Here is a 25,173-nt window from a genome sequence, read left to right as displayed (position 1 = left end):
TACATTTGTAAAAGTACGACAACATGTGAAGAAACGTTGGACTGATGACAGAGTATGCTACTCCTCAGTAGCACAGGTGGTAGAATTATTCTTTTGCATCTTGATACGTCTCGTGACTATTCCCAGCTGTCAATCTTGACAATTTTTAGATCAGTTTATAAATTCTTTGTTACCAAGTTTAGGAATTTCTTGACACTGATGAAAAGCCCTCAACTTCCCAGTCAGGTGGCAGTGTTAAGATACTATGATGTTTTGATGAATGTCAAACATATCATCTTCACCAGAAGACATTTTGACAAATGACGTATTCATCATCTTTACAAGAAGATATTTTGATTTGTAATGCTCACTAACCAGAAAAAATAATGTGGTATCTCAACATTGTCATCTGGACAGAAACCCAAGCACTTTGCATCAGAAGCACACACCAGTGAAGTGTATGTACATTTACACAATTCCTAATGACGTTTCATCTCTTCTGAGGATATGCTGTTCAGTTATAACACCGACTAACTGCTGACAACATACTGAAAAGAGTAGAGGTACTAACTAAACTCTTTGTCACTTCAAAGTCATAATTCCTTAAGCAGAGTTCTGGTGATGCCACTTATAAATGCATACAATATGTCATATAGGCCTAACTGTCTCCTTATTAATTAATCTTTAATAAAACGGTACTCTTTGGCACAAATGAAAGGATATGTTGCAAGTGAAACAAAAAGTTTAAAGCTCAGTAAAATAGTGTGTGAGCTTTTCATGCAAGCAGAATGTGATTTTGCCCATTATGGCCTACAGGGTCAAAGACAGTGTGGGTAGGGTGCAGTGTTCCAGTTACCAAATGGTGCTTGTCGTGACTGAGTCAGCTGCTGTGCAAGAAACATGAGCAACAGATGGTGAACTGTTGCTTTCATTTGCACTATCTTCACGGAAACAAAGTGTTTATATTATATTTATAATAAATGAGGAAACTATGGCAATTTCCAGCAGTTTTGCAAGGACCTGTATTCTTGTGAGACATTTCTCCAGTTACTTTCATATGTCTCATGAACAATCCAAAACATTACGCAAGCTCACTGGACAAAAATCTTGACTAACTCAGTAGTGCATCATTAAGCATCTAGTTAAAAGATAGAAGGGATAAATAATTACACATCCAAGAATTTTATTAAAAGATCCTCCAGAATGGTATTGTATTCTTACTATGTTTAAGCCTAATCTCTGCATAGGAATAACTATGATATAGAATTATTGGCTATAAGTTCATAAAAGCAATACGCCAACTACCCGCCACAGAAAAGAGCAGTCTATCACCGGTGGCTGCCTTTTGTTTGACCAGGATGATGCCACATTGTGGAACTGAGAACTATGGCAGGCACCTCACTGTCTGATTGATTGATCCTTTATATCAGCAAAGCTGAAAAAATAATGTTACTGAAATGGAATGGAGGCCTTCTGTAATGCACACAAAGGAAACAGCTGACAAAGTACAGAATTACAAATGTTTCCTTGGAGACAGAATAATAGAACTACAATTGCTTCCAGCAGCTCAGCTACTTTTTCAAGTCCAAGTGATTCGGAGTTGAGTAGTGTGTGTCCATTTCAGGGCAATGTTTATGAATGTATGTATGTGTAGAACATATGTTTCTTTTAATTTAAATAGTATTTCCTTACATTTTGATCTTGTTGTCTACAGCCATAAGACACGTGACAGTCGCAACACTGTACTTGCCGACATCAATTAACATGTAATTTCAAGTAACCTATAGTAACAGAGGATCTGCAGAATAAGAAAGTATGTGAGAGATGATGGCAGATGTAAGTTTTGTTTCGGGATCTAAAGAAGACTAGAAAAAACAATTGCCACAGAAAACAAGATTGAAGGTTTAAATGAAGTCTACTGACCACTGTAATTCAACGATTCATTTCAAAGTTGATCCATTGGTTGTATGTGAGAAATGACTGATGTCTTTTAAAGGATTCTCCAATTTATAAAATGTCTAAATTCCCAGTTTTATTTTATTTGTAAAACAAGTTTCAGCATTACATTATGCCATCTTCAGATTCTGTGACCGACACGTAGGAGGAATCCCACCTCTTGTCCAGTCGAAATAGGGGCCAGCATTCAGTAACTGGTATCCACAAATTTCTTCTAAGCACAGCAATCTCTTCAATCACAGGGATTGTTGTGCTACAAAGAAATTTACGGATACCAGTGACTGAAGGTAGGATTCTTCCTACACATCAGTCAGGGGGCCCGAAGATGGTGTAATGTAATGCTGAAACTTGTTGCACACATGAAATAACACTGGCAATTTAGATGGCTGAATGTGTTTTCATTTGACATTTTATATTAAATAGCCAAGGCCCCGCAACCCTCTTCTATAAATATGGACTTAACAGTGTCTCTAATTTATCTTTTCAAGTCACCACTATATACACAACAGTGACAGTACCCTGCGGAAAATCTGGAATATACTAATATACTTAAAATTTTTCATGTGCCAGTGAAGAGTGAAGTGATTACCTGTATTCCACAGACCTGAGCATTAAGAAAAGTTGCCAAACAGTAACAAGAGATAGCTTATCCATTGAACGTACCTTTGCAGAAATGGGTCCATTGAGCGTCGGCACCTGGTGCGATGGTGCTGGGGAGGGAGTCGAGGTTCCTGGAGCTGGCAGCGGAGATGGAGCGCTGCTCACCGATGATGGCGGGGATGATGAGTTATTGTTATTGACGTTACTGCTACAACTGCTGACATTGTGCTGGTGCTGGTCCAGAGAGTTAACAAGGCTTTGCTGTTGCTGCTGCTGCTGCTGTACAGCTTGCTGCTGTTGTTGCTGTTGCTGCTGCTGTTGTGACTGTGGTTGTTGCTGTTGTTGTGGTGGCTGTTGTTGCTGCTGCTGCGGTTGCTGCTGCTGTTGCTGTGGCAGTTGCTGCTGTGACTGCTTGCCACTCGTGACAGTTGTCGAGGATGAGGACGGTTGCTGCTGTTGCTGCAGTGAAGGCGGCGGCACAGACTGGGATGCCTGACTCCCAACAGCTCCACTGCTGCTTGCCGCGCCTGCTGTGTGGTTGTGATGATGGTGGTGGTGATGGTGGTGGTGATGTGTTGGAGGAGAGCTGCCCAGTGAAGACTGGCTGACACTGCCATTTTCGGAATTATGCGCTACAAGTGGAGAAAAAATAGAATTTGTCAGAAGATACCAAAGAGGCAAATGAGGCCAAATTCAGAATGTGTCCATATAAGGATAATAATGGGTCAATGTAACAAAAAAACTAACTATAATTCAGGATGCCATATGCACATATCCAGTAGTTTCTCCTGTAAAACAACATTTTATTTTGTAGCTTTAAATAATAAATGAAACTTCTCTGAAATAAAGCAGTATACCTTTTCCTTTCTTTATGTGCTATCATTTTGCACTGGCAATTCATGGTACAGGTGTGTCATATTATGCAAATATCATGAACTTGACATATCATCAACTAAAAACCTGACAACTTTTGCAGAAATAGTGACCCATGTTCATTCTACTTACTGATGTAAATCTGTGAAGAAACTTGGCAAACATGGTGACTAGATTACTACTAACAATGCTCTTTAGAATTAGTTTCTACATGCCTCGCCCAATGAAAGTCATATTGTACAGTCAGAACATCACACACTTTGAAGTATGTGAATGGCATACAACGTGGTAAAGGTCTACCAGCAGCATTTCCGTAGTGCGCATTATTAGGAAATGCTACAAAGTGATTGCCAGTCAAGCACGGGAGGGGGGGAGCACAATCTGGTTGTGGCAACAACAGCTGGGTGCTTCTGTTGTGGATACATTCAAACACTGTCAGTTAATGTGCTGCACTGGATTTGCTTAGCAGGATGGTAATAAGCAGCACTGTTCTGTGCATTTTTGGAACTAGTTTAGGAGATTCTCTCCAATGAAATAAATATCTGCATAGAGAAACAATGCAAATGAATCACAACTGTTATGTTACCAGTTGCAAGCACACTGTGCAACTGGCTAGGCAACAGGTACCCGATGTAGGAGAGAGAATGATAACAGCGAAAGAATAGAAGGCACCGAAGCTCACTCACTGATTGGCTGTTGCAAAGGTAGCTGTAAACAACACGCTGTCAGTAACTTTTTTAAATTCTGAACCAAATGTACTTAAGATGGTATTCCTCTAACCCTTTTCCTCTAATTGTACTAGTGTTTAATGTCAACAAGGAAGACAACAAAAACTGTGATATCATGCTGGGTATACAATTGGCATGAAGGTGCACTGAAATTAACACTTCCAACGCTTTTTAACTCTGTCCTCAACAGCAGTTGAGGTATTACTTGTCACACCTATTACTTGGTCATCTTTCACGTAACTAATTATGTCAGCGCATGAGAAAAGTGTGCTGCAATAGAGGTTCTAATCTCAGAAAACGTGTCTCCAACTGAAATCCATAGACGAATGAAAGTTGTGTACAGTGATAATTGTATCAGCGTCAGTAATGTTCAACACTGAATTGTCCGTGCTCGTAATGAAGGAAACAACATGCTAACCTCAAAGTATAAAACAGAGCTAAGGTTTCCAGAACTTAAAGAACACCTTTGGAAGATTCACCTTGATATATTTGAAGCAGTGCAAGCAGAGCTGAAATTATGGCTCCATCAACGAAACATTCTTTGTGCTAGTGTCAACATACCAGTTTCTCACTGGGAAAAATGTGTTTGTTGCAAGTTGACAATGTTGAGAAATAAATATACAGACATGAAGAATAAAGACGTAGAATGTTAATAAAATTTGTTTTGCTTAAAAAGCTCTAAGAATTTTCACATAAAAAATTAAGAGGCATTACTTTTCAGTACACGCTCGTAGTTTCGGTGTAATATTCTGGGGTAACATGAACTAGTATAAGTTATCCCCTGAAGATGATTCTTGCTTGTTGTCCGTCAATGGTATTTTTTCCTATTTGTAAAGCTTTTACAGCTGCAGGCCTCAATTAATAAGTACGACTGAACTACAACAGAAAAACACAGATCTAAAAATGTGGATAAGTGAATAAAGATGTTTCTCACCTGCTCAACTGTAAAATTTAATTGCACCACACAATTTTTGAGAGCTTTCAGCTGTTTTCTGTGTGTTTATTTACAAGCCTACAGAGCAATATTTTCCAGAATTATCACCTTTAATTGCCACTACTGCCCCTCAAATTTTTGTTTGAAATCTGTCAGAGCCTGAATCCAGGATGATTTTATGCCGTTGATTTTATGATAGCTTTTCTGCTACATAACAGATGTTGAAATCCAATGTCAATTGAAATGCATCTAAAACTTTACTCTAGAGTAAATAGTTATCATGTACTGGCATTAAGTAAACTTAAGATCTTATGTTTTACTATTGATTTCAGTTAGCTAGCTCCGTAGTATTCTACAGTCACTAATTCGGTCTCACAGATGCCTAACTCAGTTGCAGACTCCCAAAAAAGTTAATTAATCAACTGTTTAAATAGCTGTTTCCACATTAAGTTTGTCACAATACTGATTCACACTTTACTTGATAACATAACATCTCTGTTATAAATGTTCTAGTTGGTATTCAATTCATAGGTGTTGCTAAATGCACTAAATTGGAGTACAATAGTGTGGACACATTACAAGTTTGTAACTGTTAATTACAGCATGTTCTTTCAGTAGTAATTTCTTGGCCCTCTAAACCTCTACAAAGGACGGCTGAGCCATCATGTAAATTTCTATGGTTACTGGTAGATGCAATTCTTATGGCAGATTTGGTAATACTTTGAAGCAGCAGCTATCAATTAACTGTGCATATTTATGAAAAGGAAAGCTGCTACTCACCACAGAGTGGAGATGCTTAGTCTCAGCATCTCCACTATATGGTGCGTAGCAACTTTTCTTTTCAAATAATACTGTTACATTCCATCCTGGATTTTCCATCGTTTGAACTGTGCATATTTCACAGAAATGAATAATGGTAAGTACTGCAAAGTGAGAAAAGCTTTTTAAGTGGCCATAATATAAACAGTTGAAGAAATTTAAAATTTGTTGGGGGTTCTGGTGCAGCACTCATGGCTGTTCATTACAGGACAGGGTCAAGCTGTAATGTCAGAACAATGTAGTTGGCTAGGACAATGAAGTCCTCCAGGTGTGTGCACCTGGCCATTGTTCTGTTGGTTCTGATGGATGATTCGCCTGAAAGCTAATAAAGTTCTCAGTGCAATTTATGTGCCTGATGACAACTATATAGTGAGTTGCTATCCCTACCTTTTTCAGTATTTATTACTGGATAAATGAAGCTGGGGCACTTAAGTGCAGCAGAATGCCTTTGCCGTGTGTCAGATACCTCCACCATCAAATCTTACAACAGTGATCTCACACAATAAAAGACATCAATTATCTCAAAACAATTCCCAAATCTCACCAACCACTACTAAAACCTCTAACCCACAATTGCCAATCACTTCAATCCCACTATTCATCACACCCCAACTTTCACAGGTTTCCTAAAATTGAAAAATCCAGTACAGCTAATTGCAATCAGTCAGTTCACTCTCACTCAAGGGACTTCAGCCTTTGTGGACTAGAATCTTCAGCCATTTGCTGCTGCCTACCATCTCATATTAAAGGCACCAATCACACCCTCCCAAGCAAATCCACAGTGCCCATCTCATCACCTGTTCACCACTGTGCGGCTCCCTTGTCAGACACAAAGGTATTTGTATCTTTGCTTTTAGTTTCAAACCCAAACTCTTCATATAAAAAAGACTACTTATCTACTAATTATTACTTTTTCTTTGCACACCATATGTATAAAAAAAACTCAACAGCACAGCCAGACTCTTGTGCAATATCTACATATGTGCTCTTGTTTGAGGGCTAACAAAAATTATTGTTAACCAGCTAAATTCCTGCTGGTGATTCAATGATCAATAACTAGATCTCGACTCTTGGTACAGACTAAGACTCTCTCTCTTCATCCCTTGAGAGACTTACTACCTTCTCCCAAATCCATTTCTGTATGTTATGCCTTGACAAAAAAACCAGCTTTCCCATGGCTGATAAACATATCTCTCATATTTTCAATATTTCCATAAAGATCAAGTTTCCACATTAAAACTGGTAACAATATCAACTCTCACCCCATCCATACCTGCAACTTTTATACCAGTGAGTGTTGCAACGTAAAAAGTAATTCCTTTTCATATATGCTGAAGATCTAAAAAAGGTTTTTACTGACAGTATCATCTTTAGCTGGTCCTCCACAATCATATTTGCAGCACCATTGTCAACCAGCCACAAACAGCATCCTACATTACACATTGCCATCACAGTTTTACAAGCCTATTGAGGAGATGATTATGTGAGCAAGAGCAACCACACTTGCTCACCACTTAGATAGTGAGCACTTTCATTAAAATGAGGTTTAGCACAGGAGGAATACAGGCAATGGGCTGTCTTCAGATAAATGACAATAGTTATGTCTGTTGTAGCATTAGAGGTGAGTGCATATACTTATGATGCAATTCTTAAAGTGGAGGGTAGCTCCTTTTAAGTTGGAGCAAAGTAACATGATCAAGTCAGGAACTTCAAAGAGAAGATCAGACACACCAACATCAATGTACAACATGTCAGTTTTACATATGTTTATGACATACAACAGTGTCTTGAAATGCTTAGTGTGCTTCAAACCTCTGAACACAATGAAAAAATTCAATTTACAATGACATTACGATACCTTCCATACAAAAGATTATGGACATCTGGACGGCAAAGAGTGAGAAGCGCACGTGCAAAAATTGAAGAAAGTACTGTTAAGCAATGTGACTGAAGTAAATATTCATCAACGGGAGCAGGGGAATACATGTCTGAATTTTCCCCAACATTTGCATGATGAAAATATACTTTTGTTTTCAGGAAAAACACTCAAAAATTGCATCTGTAATTCATTCAAGTTACCATATTACTTTTGCCAAAGAATTGTGTAATTTCACTGAAGGCAAGTTTATAAAGACATCTTTAGTATCTGAAGTTGAGCATCTCCTCGAGAGACTTTAGGAGTTTCGTGCGCTTAGTCTCTCATTCACTGATTTGATGTGTAATTAAAGCAATAGCAAATAATGTAAGGTAATGGTTCTTGCAAAAGATTTTATTGCGTTTTCTTCAGTACTCAAATGAGTGTACAGATGTTTCTGATACTGCTCAGTTAGAAATTTGCATTTGCTGAGTACATAATATCCTCGCTATCACAGAATATTTACTGGACTTGATTGCAGGAAAGACACTATAACAGGGGCAGATATTATCACAAGGTAGTGTTGATAATATGGGTCTGCAACGCAAGGATTTTGCTTCTCCAAAAGCACAGCATCCTTGTGGTTGGCTGAAACATTGGTTTCGTGGCCCCTTTAAGAGAGATGCTAAGGCTGTTACTCATTCCACATGACATTTCTGCAATACACTGCAGTCTCCATCAAGAGTATTATTGTGTCAGACAGTTAATATGAGAAAGTGATGAGCGTGATGATTCGTACAACATCCATAGTTATGCTCTCAAACAACACAAATTCAGAGCCTTTTTGGAAAAACTGGAAAGCAGTTATGGAAATGTGCAATATCACAGTGAAACATACTGGCCGAGTCGAGGTGAAGCCCTTGACAGATTTTTTTTTTTTCCAACTACAGAGTGATATATACATATTTATGGAGTGGTAAGCCTGTTGTAAAATTGAAAAATTAATGGTGAAAAGCAGATTTGATCATCCTTAGCGAAACTCTGCACCATATGTATGTTTTGAATTTAGCATTGTAGGGTAAAAACTTGTTAGTTTCACAGATGTACGACTGCCTTCAGGGCTTTGAGATGAAACACTCTGTGTAGAATAGCCAGCTAGGTTATGAACAATGCCACTGCTCCAAGGAGAGCACCAATTTTCAACAGTATCAAAAGAAATTCAGTGATCAGAAATTCGCTGAACATCTCCACAAATCTGAGACTCACCCCAGGATTTTGAAAAGTTAAATGTCTTTTCACTTTTTCACCTGAAGTTGACAAAATGGAAACAGAGCTACAATTAGAACTTATAGATCTGCAGTGTGTAAGTGTCGTAATGAATTTGGTCTCGCAAAGCTGTACAAGAAGTCTCCTGAACATAAATGCCCTTTATTTTACATGTCTGCAGCTATGATTACGTCAGTGTTCAGATCTACACACATGTGAAAGCTTTTCTGCAATAATGAGAACACAATATTCTCACAGAGGCTACTGGTAGAATTCAACTTAAAAGCTTGTCCTCAAAATAGCAGTGCTCAAAAAGTGATACCAGACACTGATGCTTTTTACTTAATCAAAATAAGTAATATCCATTGACATCCTGTGTTTTTATGTATAATGTTCACATAAAATTGTCACAAAATACAAGTTTACGTCAATGTAAATTTCATCCTAAAACGGTACTCATCATGTGGCGCATCAATCATACGGAATATCATGTTTTGTACTTAGCTGCCCCTTGTTCTCCATTTCATCAAAATATTAAGAGAGATGCAAATTTAATTTCGTTGTCATTTCTTATTAATACAACTGTCTTACAAATTGCCACAACATGCATTAATGAGCCACCTTGCAGCCATACATCTCCATATAATGTGACACTATTGGCTGTAGAATCTGACTCCTTGACAATTGTTTCTTTTGCTGAGATGTCTTGTTCTGATTTGCCCTCCCTTCCTTTCCCCACTATTAGTTTGCACCAGCTGCTCCCAGCTGTGTCATGAGTGCAAGCCAGGTCACAAAAAGCAGACCAACAAACAGGTTTGGTTTAGCAGATAAATATATTATCTGTGACAGAAAAGACCGACTTTAAGGTGTGCTTGAAATAAGGAATAATTTGCTAGAGTCATTCCCACACTTCCAAAACTGAGACGATACACACAAAATTAATCACAGGGAACTACCTTCCTGCAAGCAAAGGCACATTATTGACAGGTTATCTTATGAGATGCCTAGGCTACATGCTGTTTTGAATCAAGTGACCAGTCATCATTGATACAGAAGCAACAGACTGATTAGAGTGTCAATTTTTATAACTTTTGCTTCACATAAATGTAGAAATTTATAGAAACAGGCACTCAGACTTAACCGATGCTTCAATGTGAATGACTTGGTAAACCGATTTAAAACAGTGTGGTGTAGAACTCAACAAAGGAACTTGTCACCACTACCTCTGGACTCGCAGGAAAGGAATCTAGCCACTGCTGCCCCCCCCCCCCGCCCCCCGCCCCCATAATATTACTCATCTGTTCACCTAATCTGTTATTTTTTAACAATCCCGGCACCCCTCCTGGTGGCAATGGGTAACAATCAATGTGAATGATGCAGTTTTTTTACTCAGTTCCTGGAGCCAAACACTGTTTCCATATGGAACACACCTCTAATGGCTCCAGAGGTAAGCAGCTTCTAATAGGGACAATGACTTTCCCGTTATACTGCACTACATTCTATATGGGAACTGCAATGGACCAGTTCACCAATCTAATTAATGACAACTGACAATCACCGAGGGTAAAGCAGTGTATCTGGTCATAACGCACACAGGCTACTGCAGTCAAATATAAGTTTTTTTTTTTTTTTTTAATTTTCTGTATAGATAACAATACTTTAACTTGCACTTTGCCCAGTGTGGAATTCACTTTAAAGTTCTAGCACAGCATTCAATTAATTTGTAATATGCATCTGTGCGATTGTTAAGAAGCCTTGGGGAGGGGGGGGGGGGGGGAATAAATTATACAGGCAAATGGTAGATAACTGATCCTGAACTGAAAACTTTCATTGGCACTTCACTTTTTCCCCCTCTGCTTTGTGCTAATGCAAAAGAGTGAATATACTGTGTTTCACAAAGAACTGGCTGGTTGAACTGCACACAAGTATACCACCTCCAACAGATCAATCCTACCTAAATACTATTATATTCAAATTGACTTTCAATTTGCTCGCTGCCTTGCTTTTACGAGATGTAAGCGATGTATATGCAGCTACAAAGAAGACACTTGGGATTCAGGGACAGGAAAAAGGCATGAACATTCAGAAATAATAAGAGAAAAACTAAAAATGTTTGAAGGAGACGGACTATGTGGAACTCTATACGAAGATTCAGACTGAACTTCAAAATGGCTTTCTGAAGGCCATTTGGATACATGTCTAGATCAGGGCCAAGCATTTTGTGCAACAATGTTGTCAGTGCTCACCATGATGTATGATGGGAAGGAAATACGGGATGTTTTCGCTTCTGGGTCTCCACAGCCAATTAGAGAGCGGCAAACAGGTGATGTGTCGTTTTGGAGGACTCCTGTCACATACTCACATCAACATATCGCAACCTCCAAAATCTTAACACATTTAGAAGAAACAGGCAAATATTTTGACAACAAAGATTATTCAATTAATGTAAACTGTACTATTAGCTCCAAATCTAACCACAACCTTGTAATTTATGAAATATTTGGGATAAACAGACATAGGTGGCAACAGAGATTATTAATTAAATTTCTCTGAGTAAACCTATCATTTATTTTTTTTTAAATGTCATCATCTTGCTTCCACCTTTTAGAATTTTATTTTACAATTTCAATTTTAGCAGAAACTTTGGCATTAAGCCATTTTAAAGCTTCTACTCAACATAGACAACATAATGAGGATGATTTTAAGTGGGATTAACAGCATGCACAACCAATTTTGTAGTTTGTTGACATCTGTATACTGTAATTACAAATTTTGAAATGTAGGTTTACGTTAGACAGAGATGACAACATAATATGCACATCAAAGAACAACTAGTTAGTGATACTAGTCAATGTTCCATTGTATGTACTGTGATTCTGAGGAGACTACACACCACACTTCTAAGAGTGTGCACTTACAATATGTAGAGTAAATGTCTAAAACAACCGAGAAAATTCTTATTTGTGAGATTTACTTGTTCATCAAGTGTATACTGCAGTTGTTCTCTGCAGGTACTATACATTTCAATTTCTTCTAAAGCACCCATTAATCTGCCTTTTACTACCCTATGTAGTACCTTCAAAGATTCCTTGATGCTGAAAAAAAGGTGATGACATTAAAAAAATTTTTATAGAAGCTGTGGCCCATATTACAAGAAACTAATTAAAATTGTTGTGTTTCAACCTAGACCTTGAGCTAATCCCCAGATTCGTTTGTCACCAAAATTGACTTTATTAGCTTTCACATGCAGTGAACTGCCACACTCTAAACTAACCACAACCTTGCAATTCATGACATATTTGGAGAAAAAAAAAAAAAAAAGAAGTCAAATATTTTGAGACAACAGTGAAGAAGAGAATGGTTTCTAATTTGGCGCTAGAAATTAATTTTCTCACCTTTCACCATTATGTGAAAGTATTGTCCCATTGGCTACATGAAACTGACATGTTATAAAACTTTGAACACTAGAGAAGCAACGTCATCACCTCCACCGGCCCTGATCTCGACTTCCACTGACAATTCAGGTTTCCTAGTTTTAATAGCTTTTTTATACATTACAAAAGAAGATGTGATGAACAGAACTTTTCAAAAGGGCAGCTTATTATTAACCAAAGATTCAAGCAAAGTGAGGGCTACATAGGAACAATAGCAGAACTGTGTGTCAATATGCGGCCAGTCATTTAGAGATGTGGTAAATTCCCAAAAATAATTGCAAAACTTACATGAAACTTTGCTGGTACTGGAGGATGACTGGGTATTTGCTGCAGCCACTGCAGCAAAGTTGCTAACATGATTACTCAACCCAGAACTTGGAGAACTGTTGTTAGGTGTTGAACCTGGAACACAAAAAGAAAGTAACAAAAATATGATTTGCCTTTCAATATTCTGCCCTTACTTGACGATATTAATTGCACTGTGCATACCTGATACAGGTTTACTAGGTGTACTAGAGTTTAGGACTGGTTTTAATGCAACTTGTGAACAGTTGCTGGAACTAATTAAGGAATTATTGTTGCTGGCTCTAACTGCTGTTGGTTTCAGAGGCTGTAAAAATTCATCAGTGACTCAGGAACTCAAATTGACAGATATCCACAGTTTACAATCATAAAGAACACATACACACACACACAACAAATAAATACATATATATGTTGTTGCAATACCTTTGCAGAAACCTCATCCTTAACCCTTTTCTTGTCTTCATTAGAACTATCACTGGAATGATTGTGCAATGTACTAAGAGGAGGAGAAGGTGCTGGTGAATTGCCTGATGTGGTGGAAGTTGGAGTGCCTCCAGTGTCATTGCTGTTGTTGCTATCAGTCGTCGCGGAAGACGGCAGTCCCGCCTTTTATAACAAACAAATTGAAAGATGTGAGACACTTTACATTAGTTGAAAGAAAAGTAAGGAAGAAATGTGAATTTCTTAAATACATACTCCAGTCAGTTCAACTTCATCTAGACCACTAATGTCATCATAAATATATTCATTTTCTTCAAAATCTGGCTCCTGGGAAGATTCAATGTAATATTCTATGTCATCCTTTATTCTCCTTATCTGAAATTATACAAGACACAATGTGAATGGCAATTTAATTATAATAAACTTACACATGTCACAGATAGTCTGTTTACCTGATTAACCTCCACAGACATATTATCAAGCATTCGTAACAACGTCTCAAGTTTCCGGATATGATACCGGTGCTTTTCTACTTTGCTTTTCAACTCTTCTACCCTATCTTGTTTATCCTTGTCAAGCCTCTTCTTTTTGCCAGCTAAGAGAGACTCGATTTCACATTCATACTGATCCAACTAGAAAAAAAAGTTATATAAATGAATGGTAAGTCAGAATTTCCATATGGGAACAAAAGTATTCTTTATTTGTAACTGGAATGTGTAACTGATATGTTTACCTGAAGGTTAAGAGCAGCAATTGAAGTTGCTAACCATGCAGCTGTCTCATCCCGTTCCTTTTGTGCAGGATCCAACTTCTGTGCTGCTCCCAAACCTTCTTTGGAATACGCTTTGGTCTTTGTTTCTCGTTCCACAACCTTGAACCTTTCCATTTGCTGTGAGAGCCAAACGTAAAAATGTTATTTCAGCTCAAAATGGACATCCAAAATATAAAACTGTCATATAAACTTGCAAATGACAAGGGCCACTTAATGAATGTTCAAAAATGCATGCAAATTGCCTTTATTTCTTCCTTGAAAAGAAGACTGCAATACATAGGTAACAAGAGGAATTCCAAATGCATCACCTACCAAGAAGAAGGGAGATAAGGGGTCATTGTCCTGACAATGATGGACTCATTAGCAATGAAGTACAAGCAAGAATCATGGGCAATGGTGAAAATCTCCAGCTCCCTTTCAAGGGAATCGTTCCAGCATTTGCCTTACACATGATTTGCATTAGTCTTGTGAGCGATTTAGATAAATTATGGGAAATCTGAATTAGATCTTCCCGAACACGAGGCCAGTGTCTTACCGCTGCACCATGTTGTTCAATCTAATTGTCTAACAAATGTATTTATGAATCAGGAGCTGTCAAATTGAAATATTGTTCACACACACAAAAATCTCCTGATGAAATAGTATAAGGCAAAGGAACAACTTCCAACTAGCCTACAAAGAATCTGCCGCTTTAATCATATTCTCCTTATACAACACAAAGCTCACTGGATGTTACATTTATGATCTGCGAAACAGTCATAAGCAGTCCGATAAAGTAGCCCACAGCGAAAATAAATGAAAGTCACTGCAGCAAGTGAAGTAAAGGCATTTCCTCTTAAGTGTGTATTAGTGAGGTAAACAATAACATTTGATCATAAGTAGATGAAGATTGTTTTACTTCAAATTTTAAGTCTATTTTTCAATGAATTTGAAAATTGTGACAAATTCAACCAATTGTTTGAAACTACTTTGGTGTATTCCTGTAAGGTCAGTTTGTATTACACAAAATTCACACCAATGTGAAAAAAATCAATGCCATGCTTAAATTGCATAATATTTCATATGTATGATGAAAATGCCAAAGATTATAAAAACTATTTGACTTCATACATATACTTATTGTGGCAAAGGCTCAATGCAGGTTAATAACTTGTGTTTTGCAAGATGGAACTGGAATAATATACAAGGTGAAACAGCAGCATTTATGCTAAGAATGAGATGTGAAGAGAGATACGGATGTGCTTAAAAAAGTTGATGAACAAGAGATAAAATCAGTAGCATACATATGCTTCATAATATATTTGGGAAGATGCTTTAGTTACGAAATTTGTTATAAGTAATTGAATAGATGGTGAAAAACGAAATTGTATGAAATAGAGTTATATGCAACTGACTAACATTTGAACATAAGGAACTGTTATTTAACAATTCCTTCTGGATCTACTGTAGGATTCACAAAAGCTATTCTCTCAACACAAAATCTCTAATTTTGCACCACAATAAAATTTGAAATAAAATGTTGGAACTCACCAAACAGCATTTTGATTCCTCTTAATTTACAAATGCAGCTGTCAAAACACTGCAATTATCTCAGCCACTGAAAGCCATCACTCATGGATAACTTGGGAGAGCTCTTTGATGTGAATGCACGCTAGTGAAATAACTAAATAATTTCCACTACACTCAGATATCACTAACCGTTTCTATCAGTTTGCGAAACTCCAGAAGTGTGCTTTTATCCTTAATTTCTCCCGAGGCAATCCAACTCTTAATCTGGTCACGTAGCCGCTGTAACTTCTTAATCTCTTTCTTAAGATCTGCCTCATACTTCTCCTTCTGATTGCTGTTGGTGGCATTGTGAACCTTCTGCCAAATGTCTTCAAAGGTTTCAACTCCTTCTGTCACTTTTTTTAGACACCTATCAATTTCTCCTGAAAAATGTTTTATTCAGCTTTAATGTATGTACACATGCTGTTGTCACAGTATCAAAACATTTACTTATAATGAAATCTCATGCAATAGCTGTAATGACATTCTATGACAGATAAACACTTCCAATAACATGATGCGAATAAACAAACAACCTGCCAGGAACACGCAGTTTGACCGTGTATCACGTTTAGCACATATATTTTCTTAAAACTTCACAACAGAATACGACGCCAACTCCTGTTCACAGCATACACATTAATAACATCACGGGGAACCCCACATAAACAACAATCAAAACAAACCACAGTCCGGCGTCTGTAAAACATTCGCCTGTAAACATTATGTGATGCTATCGGTCACAAGAGTCTTGTGAGCCTGGTACGACAACCTAATGAGTTTTTCTGGTGAAAACAACGCTATACATACGTTAAGAAACTGTAAACAGGTCGGGAAGAGGTCATATATTTAGCAATAAAGGAGGTTTATCCCTTACCTTGAAGCTTTCTTGTAGCAGCCATAGCTAAGTAAACATCTGGGACAATAATTCGTGCATAGTCTAAATATACAAGTGAATAACACAAGGCGAAAATGTACAACAAATATTTTAATAAATTCTATACAGCTGAGGCTTTGTTCATTTGCAAGATGGCCGCCGCACTATCCTACAGTCGATGAGCAGAGCCCAATTTCATGTCCTTCCGCTCGAAAAACAAGTATAATTTTTAAGTATCGACATAAATGAGAAGGTTGGTATGAGAAAACTATCCGAGGGTTTCCAAAACCTTCAGAAGATGTGAAATGACTTCTTCATTGGGTACATGTCATTCAAAATTTCGTAAATCGCGTCATATCTTCGGGATACCACATCCCCGATTGAATGTGTCTACATACGCTCGGCCACGAAACTGCGCAGACTCCACATTTTTTTCCATCGTTTTGAAAAATAAACAAATGAGTATCGTGAAAATCAGCTGATCGAAATGCGCAAAACCAGCAGACGAAAATAAAATCCATAACTGTGAAATTCTGAAGTTATGGTTTTGTGTATATTTTTCAACATACATTGTTTTGCATCATAGATACAATGTATTTTGATTATAGTGGCTTTAGGTACATGATACTGATGAGTTTGACGGCGTGTTTTGGGTATTGATTTTCACCATTATTTTGCGCGCTGTGTATAACCTTTCAAAGTGTTCACGAAAAATGTATTGTCTTTGTTTACAAACGTTGACAGTCTTTGATGCTCAGTGGAAAACGTGCAGATTATGTGTTTTAAAAACTGTTTAGCAATAGAATTAGTTGTTTTATTCATGTAGAGAGTAGCAAGACGTAAGCTACATGAAATTGAGCGTTTATTTCTACTCATCAAGTGAGCCATATAACATATCGCAATGAATGTAAGACGATTTTAGCAAGGAGAGAGAAAAAGAGATTAATTTTTGCTGACACCTGTCGAAATTGGCCAAGGAATATACGAACTACAGCCAAGCGTGCTTCAGTTCTGTTATGCTTCATTATTTTCACCGTGTTCTGCAGTTACAACCCCATTGTGGCTGAGGCACTAGTGACGACTTAATTGATTGCGTGATTTATAATTTTATTTCTATTATAGGCTACACGGCAGGCCACAATCACAAGTCAGACAAACTTCATCTGTCGTCGCTCACATAAGACTCGTGTTGAAACACCCCAGAAGCTTCTTTATGTCATTCATGTAGGCACTGAAATATTGCCCTACCTGTATCTATTTTAGCATACAGTATATTTTACCTTTTATTAAAGTGGAAAAAATAGCGAATTGGGTAGAAAAATGATCAATCATCCTGTTACACCTATTTCCGTTCTTTCACTCTTTTCAACTGTTTCACATGGCATACACTACTCATACTAAAGTGTGATACAGACTAATGAAAACTGAGCTGTACTCCCACTTATTGAGTTTCATTCACTGCAAAGGTGAATGAAACTGAGATTAGTGCCGATTCTGCTGAAAGATAGTACATTTGTTTAGTTAAAAGAATTAAAACAAAACTATATTGTGGATAGTCAGCAATTTTTCATATGGAGTTTTTAATTAAGTCCTCTCCTCACCTGTAACTTTTTTAGATGTGACACTGTGGGTTGAGAGCATGACAGAATGGATGTCACACTAGTCTGCAGAATGATAATGTATCAAACTCACTGCATTATTGACAAATTTGGTATGACACAGAACTTTAAACAGAAATCTTTTTCAAATACAATAATCTGTTTTCAATAATAGGAACCAGGGAGGATCATGTCTATGAAACTTAGTTTTCCAATTACTATTAAGTCAAAATACATAATTGACAGTCACAATCTCAATTTTTTGAGAACAGATGATGCAGAAATTGCTTCGTTGTTCTTAAGCTCTAAAAGCACATTTCTGTTACAAGTTAGTTAGATCTTGGTTGAACCTGGCAACACATTAACAGTCATTGGACTGCCCATTTTGATGTCCTGATGCAATTTATTTTTGGTTGGGGATGTGCCATGAAAGTTTCCCATTTTCACATGAAGTATACACCAATCATAATATAAAAACCATGTAACCCCACTAAATAAAATGGCAGACAGTCAGCATTTACAAAGAATTGTCACTTTATACCCAAAGTCTGCCCAAATTGTCAGAAAACTCGCCCATGTACAGAATATCAGGTGTGTTTCAGTAAAAGAAGACCCTGCCAAATCAGTTTTTTTAACTGACAGCTAAACAGTGGAACCATCATTTACAAATTCCACTCTGAGGCTAGAAAAACACAAGACAAAGCGTCAGATAACTTTGTGTTAAAAACAAAATTGAGGATGAACGTCTTTCATGCTGGACTGTATATTTTATTCATGCAAATATAATGAGAAGGCACTGTACAACAGTGATTAGACCAGAATGTTCAAATGTGTAATCCAAAGTACCAAAGATATTTTACCATGCTGAATTTCTTTAATTTCTGTTGTACATTATATTCCTGAAAGTGTTTGAAAATACTAGCAGTAATTAGGTGGATCAGTAATTTTTTACTAATGTTTCTGTAAAGTGCCTTGGCAAAAGGTATTTAAATCTGTCTTGGTAAATGCCACAATGAGAAGTTAATTACATAAATAACTTTCTATATTAAAAAGTTCAACTGATTGCCATTTGATTGTTTCACTACTTGTTGCATCTGCGAATTCCTGCAAGTAGATCAGGAATGAGAGAGTTGATTTTAAGTTTCCAGAAGTAGATGGGCTCTTCCAACTCATAGTTCTCTGGAGTTTGAGCTGCAAGTTGAAAAGGTGTCAGACCAGGGAAGTTGGTATGCAGAGCAAATATATCTCTAAAAAAGTAAATACAAATGAAGGTTTATTATGTACTGCAAGATTGGGAGGTACTGGAAATATTATTGAGTCACTGAGAAAACTGAGTAAGGCATCGCTACCCTGTGCAATAGGTGCCGCGAAAATCTAAGTTCCATCCAGATGGCAGAGTAGCACAGAGACGGCGTCGAAGGCGGAGCCTTAAGACGGAATCTCTCAGGCCAGTTAAGCTGTCATTTATATAGGCTTCCATGACATCCCTCCCACACAATCGCTTGCTGTCCACCTGACCTCGACTCCTTCCAGAAGCTTCCTAGCATCCCTACTGAGGTTTCTGCATCCTCTGGGGAACTCCTGTCACCCTTGATGCCTTCCAACCTTCATTCGGTCACATAGTCCCTCCATATGGAAGCTTACCCCTTGTCACATACTGCCAGCTCTGGTTTCTTCTAATCCATTATTTTTGTAATTGCATTGTGTTTGGAGGATTTCCAGGTTTCCAAAGTACATGACTCTAGCCAGCGGCAACTTCCACCACTATGTTACAATATTTCAGCTCTGTGTAGCACGACTGCTTGATCTGTACCGTACTGCATTTTATTCATGACATACTGGTTTTGTAGCAAGCTTTGGAACATGTGTTTTTAAGAGAGTTGATAACTCTGAAAAATTCTTTTGGGGATGCACAATGTTGTTGAATTTTATCAAACACTGTTTTGGAACACTCTCTTAGAAACTATAAGTAATGAAATGTTCTGAAGTAAATTATCTGCTACTGACAGAAAAAAATCTTTTCACATCTTCTTGTGAGGTCCTCCATTTTTCTCACAAAACTAGCATCATATTAACATTTCTTCACTGTTCAGACTACGTGAATGGAAACAACATTCATTTAGATCTGTAGAAGCGAATCATCCCAAAGTGATGAAAATAATATCACCGTAGGGGCTTTATTCTTAAGAAAACAAATACTTCCAAATTCCTTAGTGTTGTGCGTTGCAGTCTCACACTATAATTGCACGGACAGAAGTAAAATTTCTCAAGACTAAGAACAACCACAGTAGCTAGAAGTTCGTTATTAAAATAGCTTCATTAAGTCTGTCATCTTGTAGCAACCACTGAGCAATAAAGTCACTTCAAAACAGAAAAAGACTATTTATGGGTTGACAGTTACATATTTTCGAACAATAAATATATTTTTCACAAATTCGTTAGATTTTGATTCACTTACTGTATCTTCACATATTTTGAAAGACTGTTGTATATTTTCTGTAAAAATAATTTGAAAATTACTATTTCTATTTTATTTGTTCACTTATTCTTTGACCACCTGTCACATCACTATAGGTCCTGTCAAATACAGTGCAGAAATAATATCATATATAAAACATATTAGTATCAGTTTAGGTGAGAAAAGGCTAGGAAGTCAGCTGTAGTCTTTTTGATGGTATTGTCCCAGCAGTCACCTTATCAACTTGGGGAAACAATGAAAAACCAAAGTCAGGATGGCCAGAAGGTTGTTTGAACCCCACTTTTCCCAAATATGAGTCCAGTGTCTAATACTGCCGTAGAGACTCACTTGGTACAAACACACTAAAATATTGTAGTATCCTTCTGAAAATGTACACATTTGACATGTCCCAATACTATGTCCTTCGCAACTATTCTTGCAACAGTTTCCCTTTGCGGAGATGGTGTAGTCCACTGCATTGGAAACAGAAAACAGGAAACCAACAAGCAAAACATTTGCGTGCAAAGATGTGCATTACATAGATGGTACATCTGTTAACAGATTAAAAAGTTCATAACAATAAATGAGTCTGTCTGTAAGCTAACATACTCTCTTAAACACTCCTCAGCAAGAAGTATTTCAACTCTCCTCTTTTTCCATTTCTTTTCCAACTTCTTTATGTATGCTAGCAGTGCGTTATAAATTATGACACTAATGTGATTCACATGTATTCGAGTATGAGGTGTTCGTGCCCACACTACATGGAGTTGCATGTGTTTTAACTATTGTGGTCACAATTAGTTTGCAGATCTTCACGTTTATCCCTTGTCTTCAACACACATTTTTATACGTAAGGACACACAACTTTTTAAATAGGTGCTTGCCATTTGCCCTTGAGAATTTTGTACCAAGGTTCAAATAGACTTTTTTTGTAATGTAAGATTTTCATGTAATAGATTATTAGTTTTACCCAGAGAAACAGTCCATAAGCTACAAGGGCTGGAAGTGTCCAAAGTATCCATTATAGCACCTTCTAAAGAGCATACTTTGGAAATGATTCTCAGAGTGATAAATGCCGAAATGAGCCTCTGTGGGAGTTTTTTCACAGGATATTGCCAGTTTAAGTTTGATCAACAAACATTTCTGTGTTTTGTACGATGTACACTTTCTAAGTCATTTCTGCCCCAGCAGTGGGTGAAGATCTCTTGGTTTCGGTTCATTTTTCAAATTGAATGTAATTTGTTTTCTTCATGGTAAGTAGCTTATGCTGTAAACTGGTGTAACCAATATTGCAGTACAAGTATAGTCCTAAGACAAATAATAAATACATCACTGGCTCCAGTACATATTCTGCATGCCACAACTATGTTGTTTGTGTACCGTATTTACTCGAATCTAAGCCGCACTCGAATCTAAGCCGCACCTGAAAAATGAGACTCAAAATAAAGGAAAAAAAAAATCCCGAATCTAAGCCGCACCTGAAATTTGAGACTCGAAATTCAAGGGGAGAGAAAAGTTTTAAGCCGCACCTCCAAATCGAAACAAAGTTGGTCCATTGTAATATGAGACACAATTTAGGTCGAATGAATGACGATACAGCTACAGTAGTTGAGGTCGAGTCGTAAGCTTAGCAGTTAAGCTTTACCACGTAGCCATTGCTATGCGTCAGGCGCTCCGTCCGTATTTATACGGGTACCCTTCCTTTTTCACGTGCTTCATCTGGTTTGAGTCGATTGCTTATTTTGCTTTGATCTGATAAGTTTCGTTTTCTTTGTTATAGGTGTTTGCGTCACTCTAAGCTGAAAATGCATTACTGCATTGTGTCATGCATTGTTTGTCGCATTCTGATAGTGCGTGTTTACGGCCTGTCGCGGCTCGCGGCATGGCTTGCTTTTGTGTGCGCTACCGCCACGTACAATTAAAGAAGAAGAGAGAGAGAGAGGAATCGTCTCATTAGCGAAACAATGGCAAGAGACTGCTATTTGTTGTTACTTACACTGCTGCTTTCTTTGATAATGATCAACAAGAATCAAATAATAGACTGCGTATGATAGAACATGTTCTGAACGAGAGTTAGGCGAAAATTTTTCTCCGTTTGAAAATCTTTGCGGCCGCTTCTTTATTACATCAAATTCTGCACAGAAATTAGAGTCATCTTAGATTTAAAAATCTAGTCACTTGCCGTGCTTCATTTCTGTCTGTATCACTATTAGGCATAAGAATAATACGAATATAAACATGACGTATATTCTTCCGCGTTTGCTGTTGTCTCACTCTAGTTTCGTAGTTTATTAGGCAGATAGGATTTGAATGAGATAGCAGCAAACACGAAAGAATACGTGGCAAAAAGTTTATTTTCGTATTATTCTTATGGTGAAGAAAATACTGTATGTGATTCAAATTTCATCAGGTTCCTATTAGCAACCATCTCTTCTCACAGATAGGAAAAAATTCAGAACGTACAGTTGGCCATATTGACAAACATCCCAAACAGTCTTGCCAGTCAGATTTTCGTAGTACACTGAAATTGTGCTACATTCGAAGATGAACAATACGGAATTTGTATTTACTTCGTTGGATTATGTATGAAAATGCAGTGGTCGAAACTCGCGTCGGAGAAAAAAAAGCTCGTCTTCCACTTTTTTTTTTTTAATTTATTTACTGACGCAGAGGTTTTGGCGCCAATATTTATCTTTGTGCCTACAAAGCATGCCTGCGTAGCGCTACATATATTCGACGGCAGAAGTTAGTTGTGGCGGCACGTACCAACATTTTTCATAACTTCCGCTTCCTTTGCACTCGATTCTAAGCCACAGATGGTTTTTTGGATTACGAAAACCGGAAAACAAGTGCGGCTTAGATTCGAGTAAATACGGTAATTATGCACCCTGTGAAATAATTCTATCTCAATATATATCTTATTGTTGGCCTTTTGTAAATTAATAATACTATTGACAAAGCAAGCAGTGGAGTTCCTATCATAAAGTGTAGAATTTTGTATTTATGTAAGGATTAATAAAATAACTAGTTTTAACTATAAATATTATATATTTATTTACTGTACTGACATAGGGTTTGGTATTGCTTTGTGATCAGGAGCTCAAGCGAAGGGGGAGAGAGTAAATGGTCCAGTGCCTGCCTGGAGATGTCAGCGATACAGCAATATTTGTAACAAAATTTATTTGTCAAACAGAGTTTACAAAGGTATAACTGACATCAGAACTGCAAGTGATGGATGGGCGCAGGCGCACATGCTGTGAAGGAATGGTGATGACTCATTAGTGAATCATGATGCCACTGCTACAGATCAGTGCCACAGCTGTATCCTGTACTGGCAACAGTAGCTGTGTGAGGAATGTGTTCTGCACAAACATACTGCAATGACCCCGTGCGGCATCCACTTTATCGCTCTCAATAACAGCTTGTCATACACCAAGGTGGAGACTGCTGACTGTGGTCTAGGATGCCAATTGTCATGAAGACAAGGATCTAGTCACCCATCAGGGATCGGCCAAGACTGTAACAGATGCTCACGAGTTGGCCAGGAGGCTGTGTGGTCACTTCTCACTTAGTTGGTGTGGGGATGGCAGCTTGCAGATCATCCGTGATGGCCCAGTAGTGGAGGAGGGCTGGCTGCTAACCAGTCTCCTCATCCACGATGTCCTAGTAGACAGCAGTGGCAGACCACAGCTGTAGTATGCATCAGGTTAGTAGCCCCTCAGTGTTGAAGTCAACAAGCAAGTAGCAGGTTGGCCATCATTGATCAGTGTGTTGTGGTTTCATTGAAACTCAACTCAGTCTCTCTGGTTCTAGCATCACAGATGGAATGGAGCCATGATATAATGTGCTCTTGAGCTCCAAAAGCCTCTCTGTTTAATTGGTTGAGCCTGCAGCTATGCCGTAGTAGCTCTGCTTGTATGAATGTATTTGTCCCCATTTATCGGACCCATCTGTGCTCCATGCCTCACTGTGTTAATTTCAATAACTCATCAGGGTCACTGAGTTTGGTGCTTTCTGTCTATATTTGACTTTGTAGCAGCCCTCGGCCGGTGAAGTTACATGATGGTACCTCAGTGCCTCATTGAGTAGCATAGCCGTGCTTATGTTTCTGCGTTACACGGTCTGTTGCATCGGTGGTATGATGCGTTGACATAACGATTGACACATCAGCCCTGTAGTAACCTACTCTGTCCAATAAAATTATTCTGCTGTGCTACATTCTTCTCTATTTCAAAAAAAAATGCGCTGAATTTTGCCTCTCCTTATCTTCTACACTATTTTTTAGATCTACTTATATAATTGTGCAAAACTTTGTTGTGTGTGGGAGCTGACTTACATCCATTGTTTCCTAATTCCATATTATCATTCTGAAGCTTTTGCTTGCTGATCCTTTTTTTACAGTTGCAGCCCACTGTCCCTTATTCCCTTTCTTACCAGCTATAATAAATTTACACCTTATGAAGTGGTTTCATAACACACTGTTTTTTTATATCATTTGGACACAGAAGTTTCCCTTACATTTTCTGAAAACACACAACCTTAAAACAAACCGAACAAAATAATTACTTGCAATACTATGACAGTGACTGGTAGCTCCAGTTACGTCTCTTATTTTACAGTTACTTGCAGATTGACTATGCCTTGCCATTCCTTGCTTTCCTATACCTTTCTTTTTTGAAACCAACTTTCTTGTGCTCTTCAGCACTTTACCATGTGCACTAAATCTTAG

The 25,173-nt window shown here is 37.8% G+C and overlaps 1 protein-coding gene across 1 annotated transcript in view; it reads right to left on the bottom strand.

The window, feature by feature from the left end:
• The window catches only part of LOC126174143 (CCR4-NOT transcription complex subunit 3), a 98,476-nt gene extending 81,689 nt beyond the window's left edge, over nucleotides 1-16,787 (bottom strand). The window contains exons 1-9 of the mRNA XM_049921013.1: nucleotides 16,389-16,787; nucleotides 15,662-15,894; nucleotides 13,925-14,080; nucleotides 13,644-13,823; nucleotides 13,447-13,566; nucleotides 13,174-13,356; nucleotides 12,934-13,054; nucleotides 12,733-12,846; nucleotides 2,599-3,167 (exon numbers count right to left, since the gene is read on the bottom strand). Of these exons, the coding sequence (XP_049776970.1) occupies nucleotides 2,599-3,167; nucleotides 12,733-12,846; nucleotides 12,934-13,054; nucleotides 13,174-13,356; nucleotides 13,447-13,566; nucleotides 13,644-13,823; nucleotides 13,925-14,080; nucleotides 15,662-15,894; nucleotides 16,389-16,413 (1,701 nt within the window). The 5' untranslated portion in view covers nucleotides 16,414-16,787. The remainder of the gene's footprint in view (nucleotides 1-2,598; nucleotides 3,168-12,732; nucleotides 12,847-12,933; nucleotides 13,055-13,173; nucleotides 13,357-13,446; nucleotides 13,567-13,643; nucleotides 13,824-13,924; nucleotides 14,081-15,661; nucleotides 15,895-16,388) is intronic.
• Nucleotides 16,788-25,173: the final 8,386 nt, after the last annotated feature.

This window comes from Schistocerca cancellata, chromosome 1 (genome assembly GCF_023864275.1).
Source record: "Schistocerca cancellata isolate TAMUIC-IGC-003103 chromosome 1, iqSchCanc2.1, whole genome shotgun sequence".
Classification (NCBI taxonomy): domain Eukaryota; kingdom Metazoa; phylum Arthropoda; class Insecta; order Orthoptera; family Acrididae; genus Schistocerca; species Schistocerca cancellata.
This window is presented reverse-complemented; position numbering and strand designations above follow the sequence as displayed.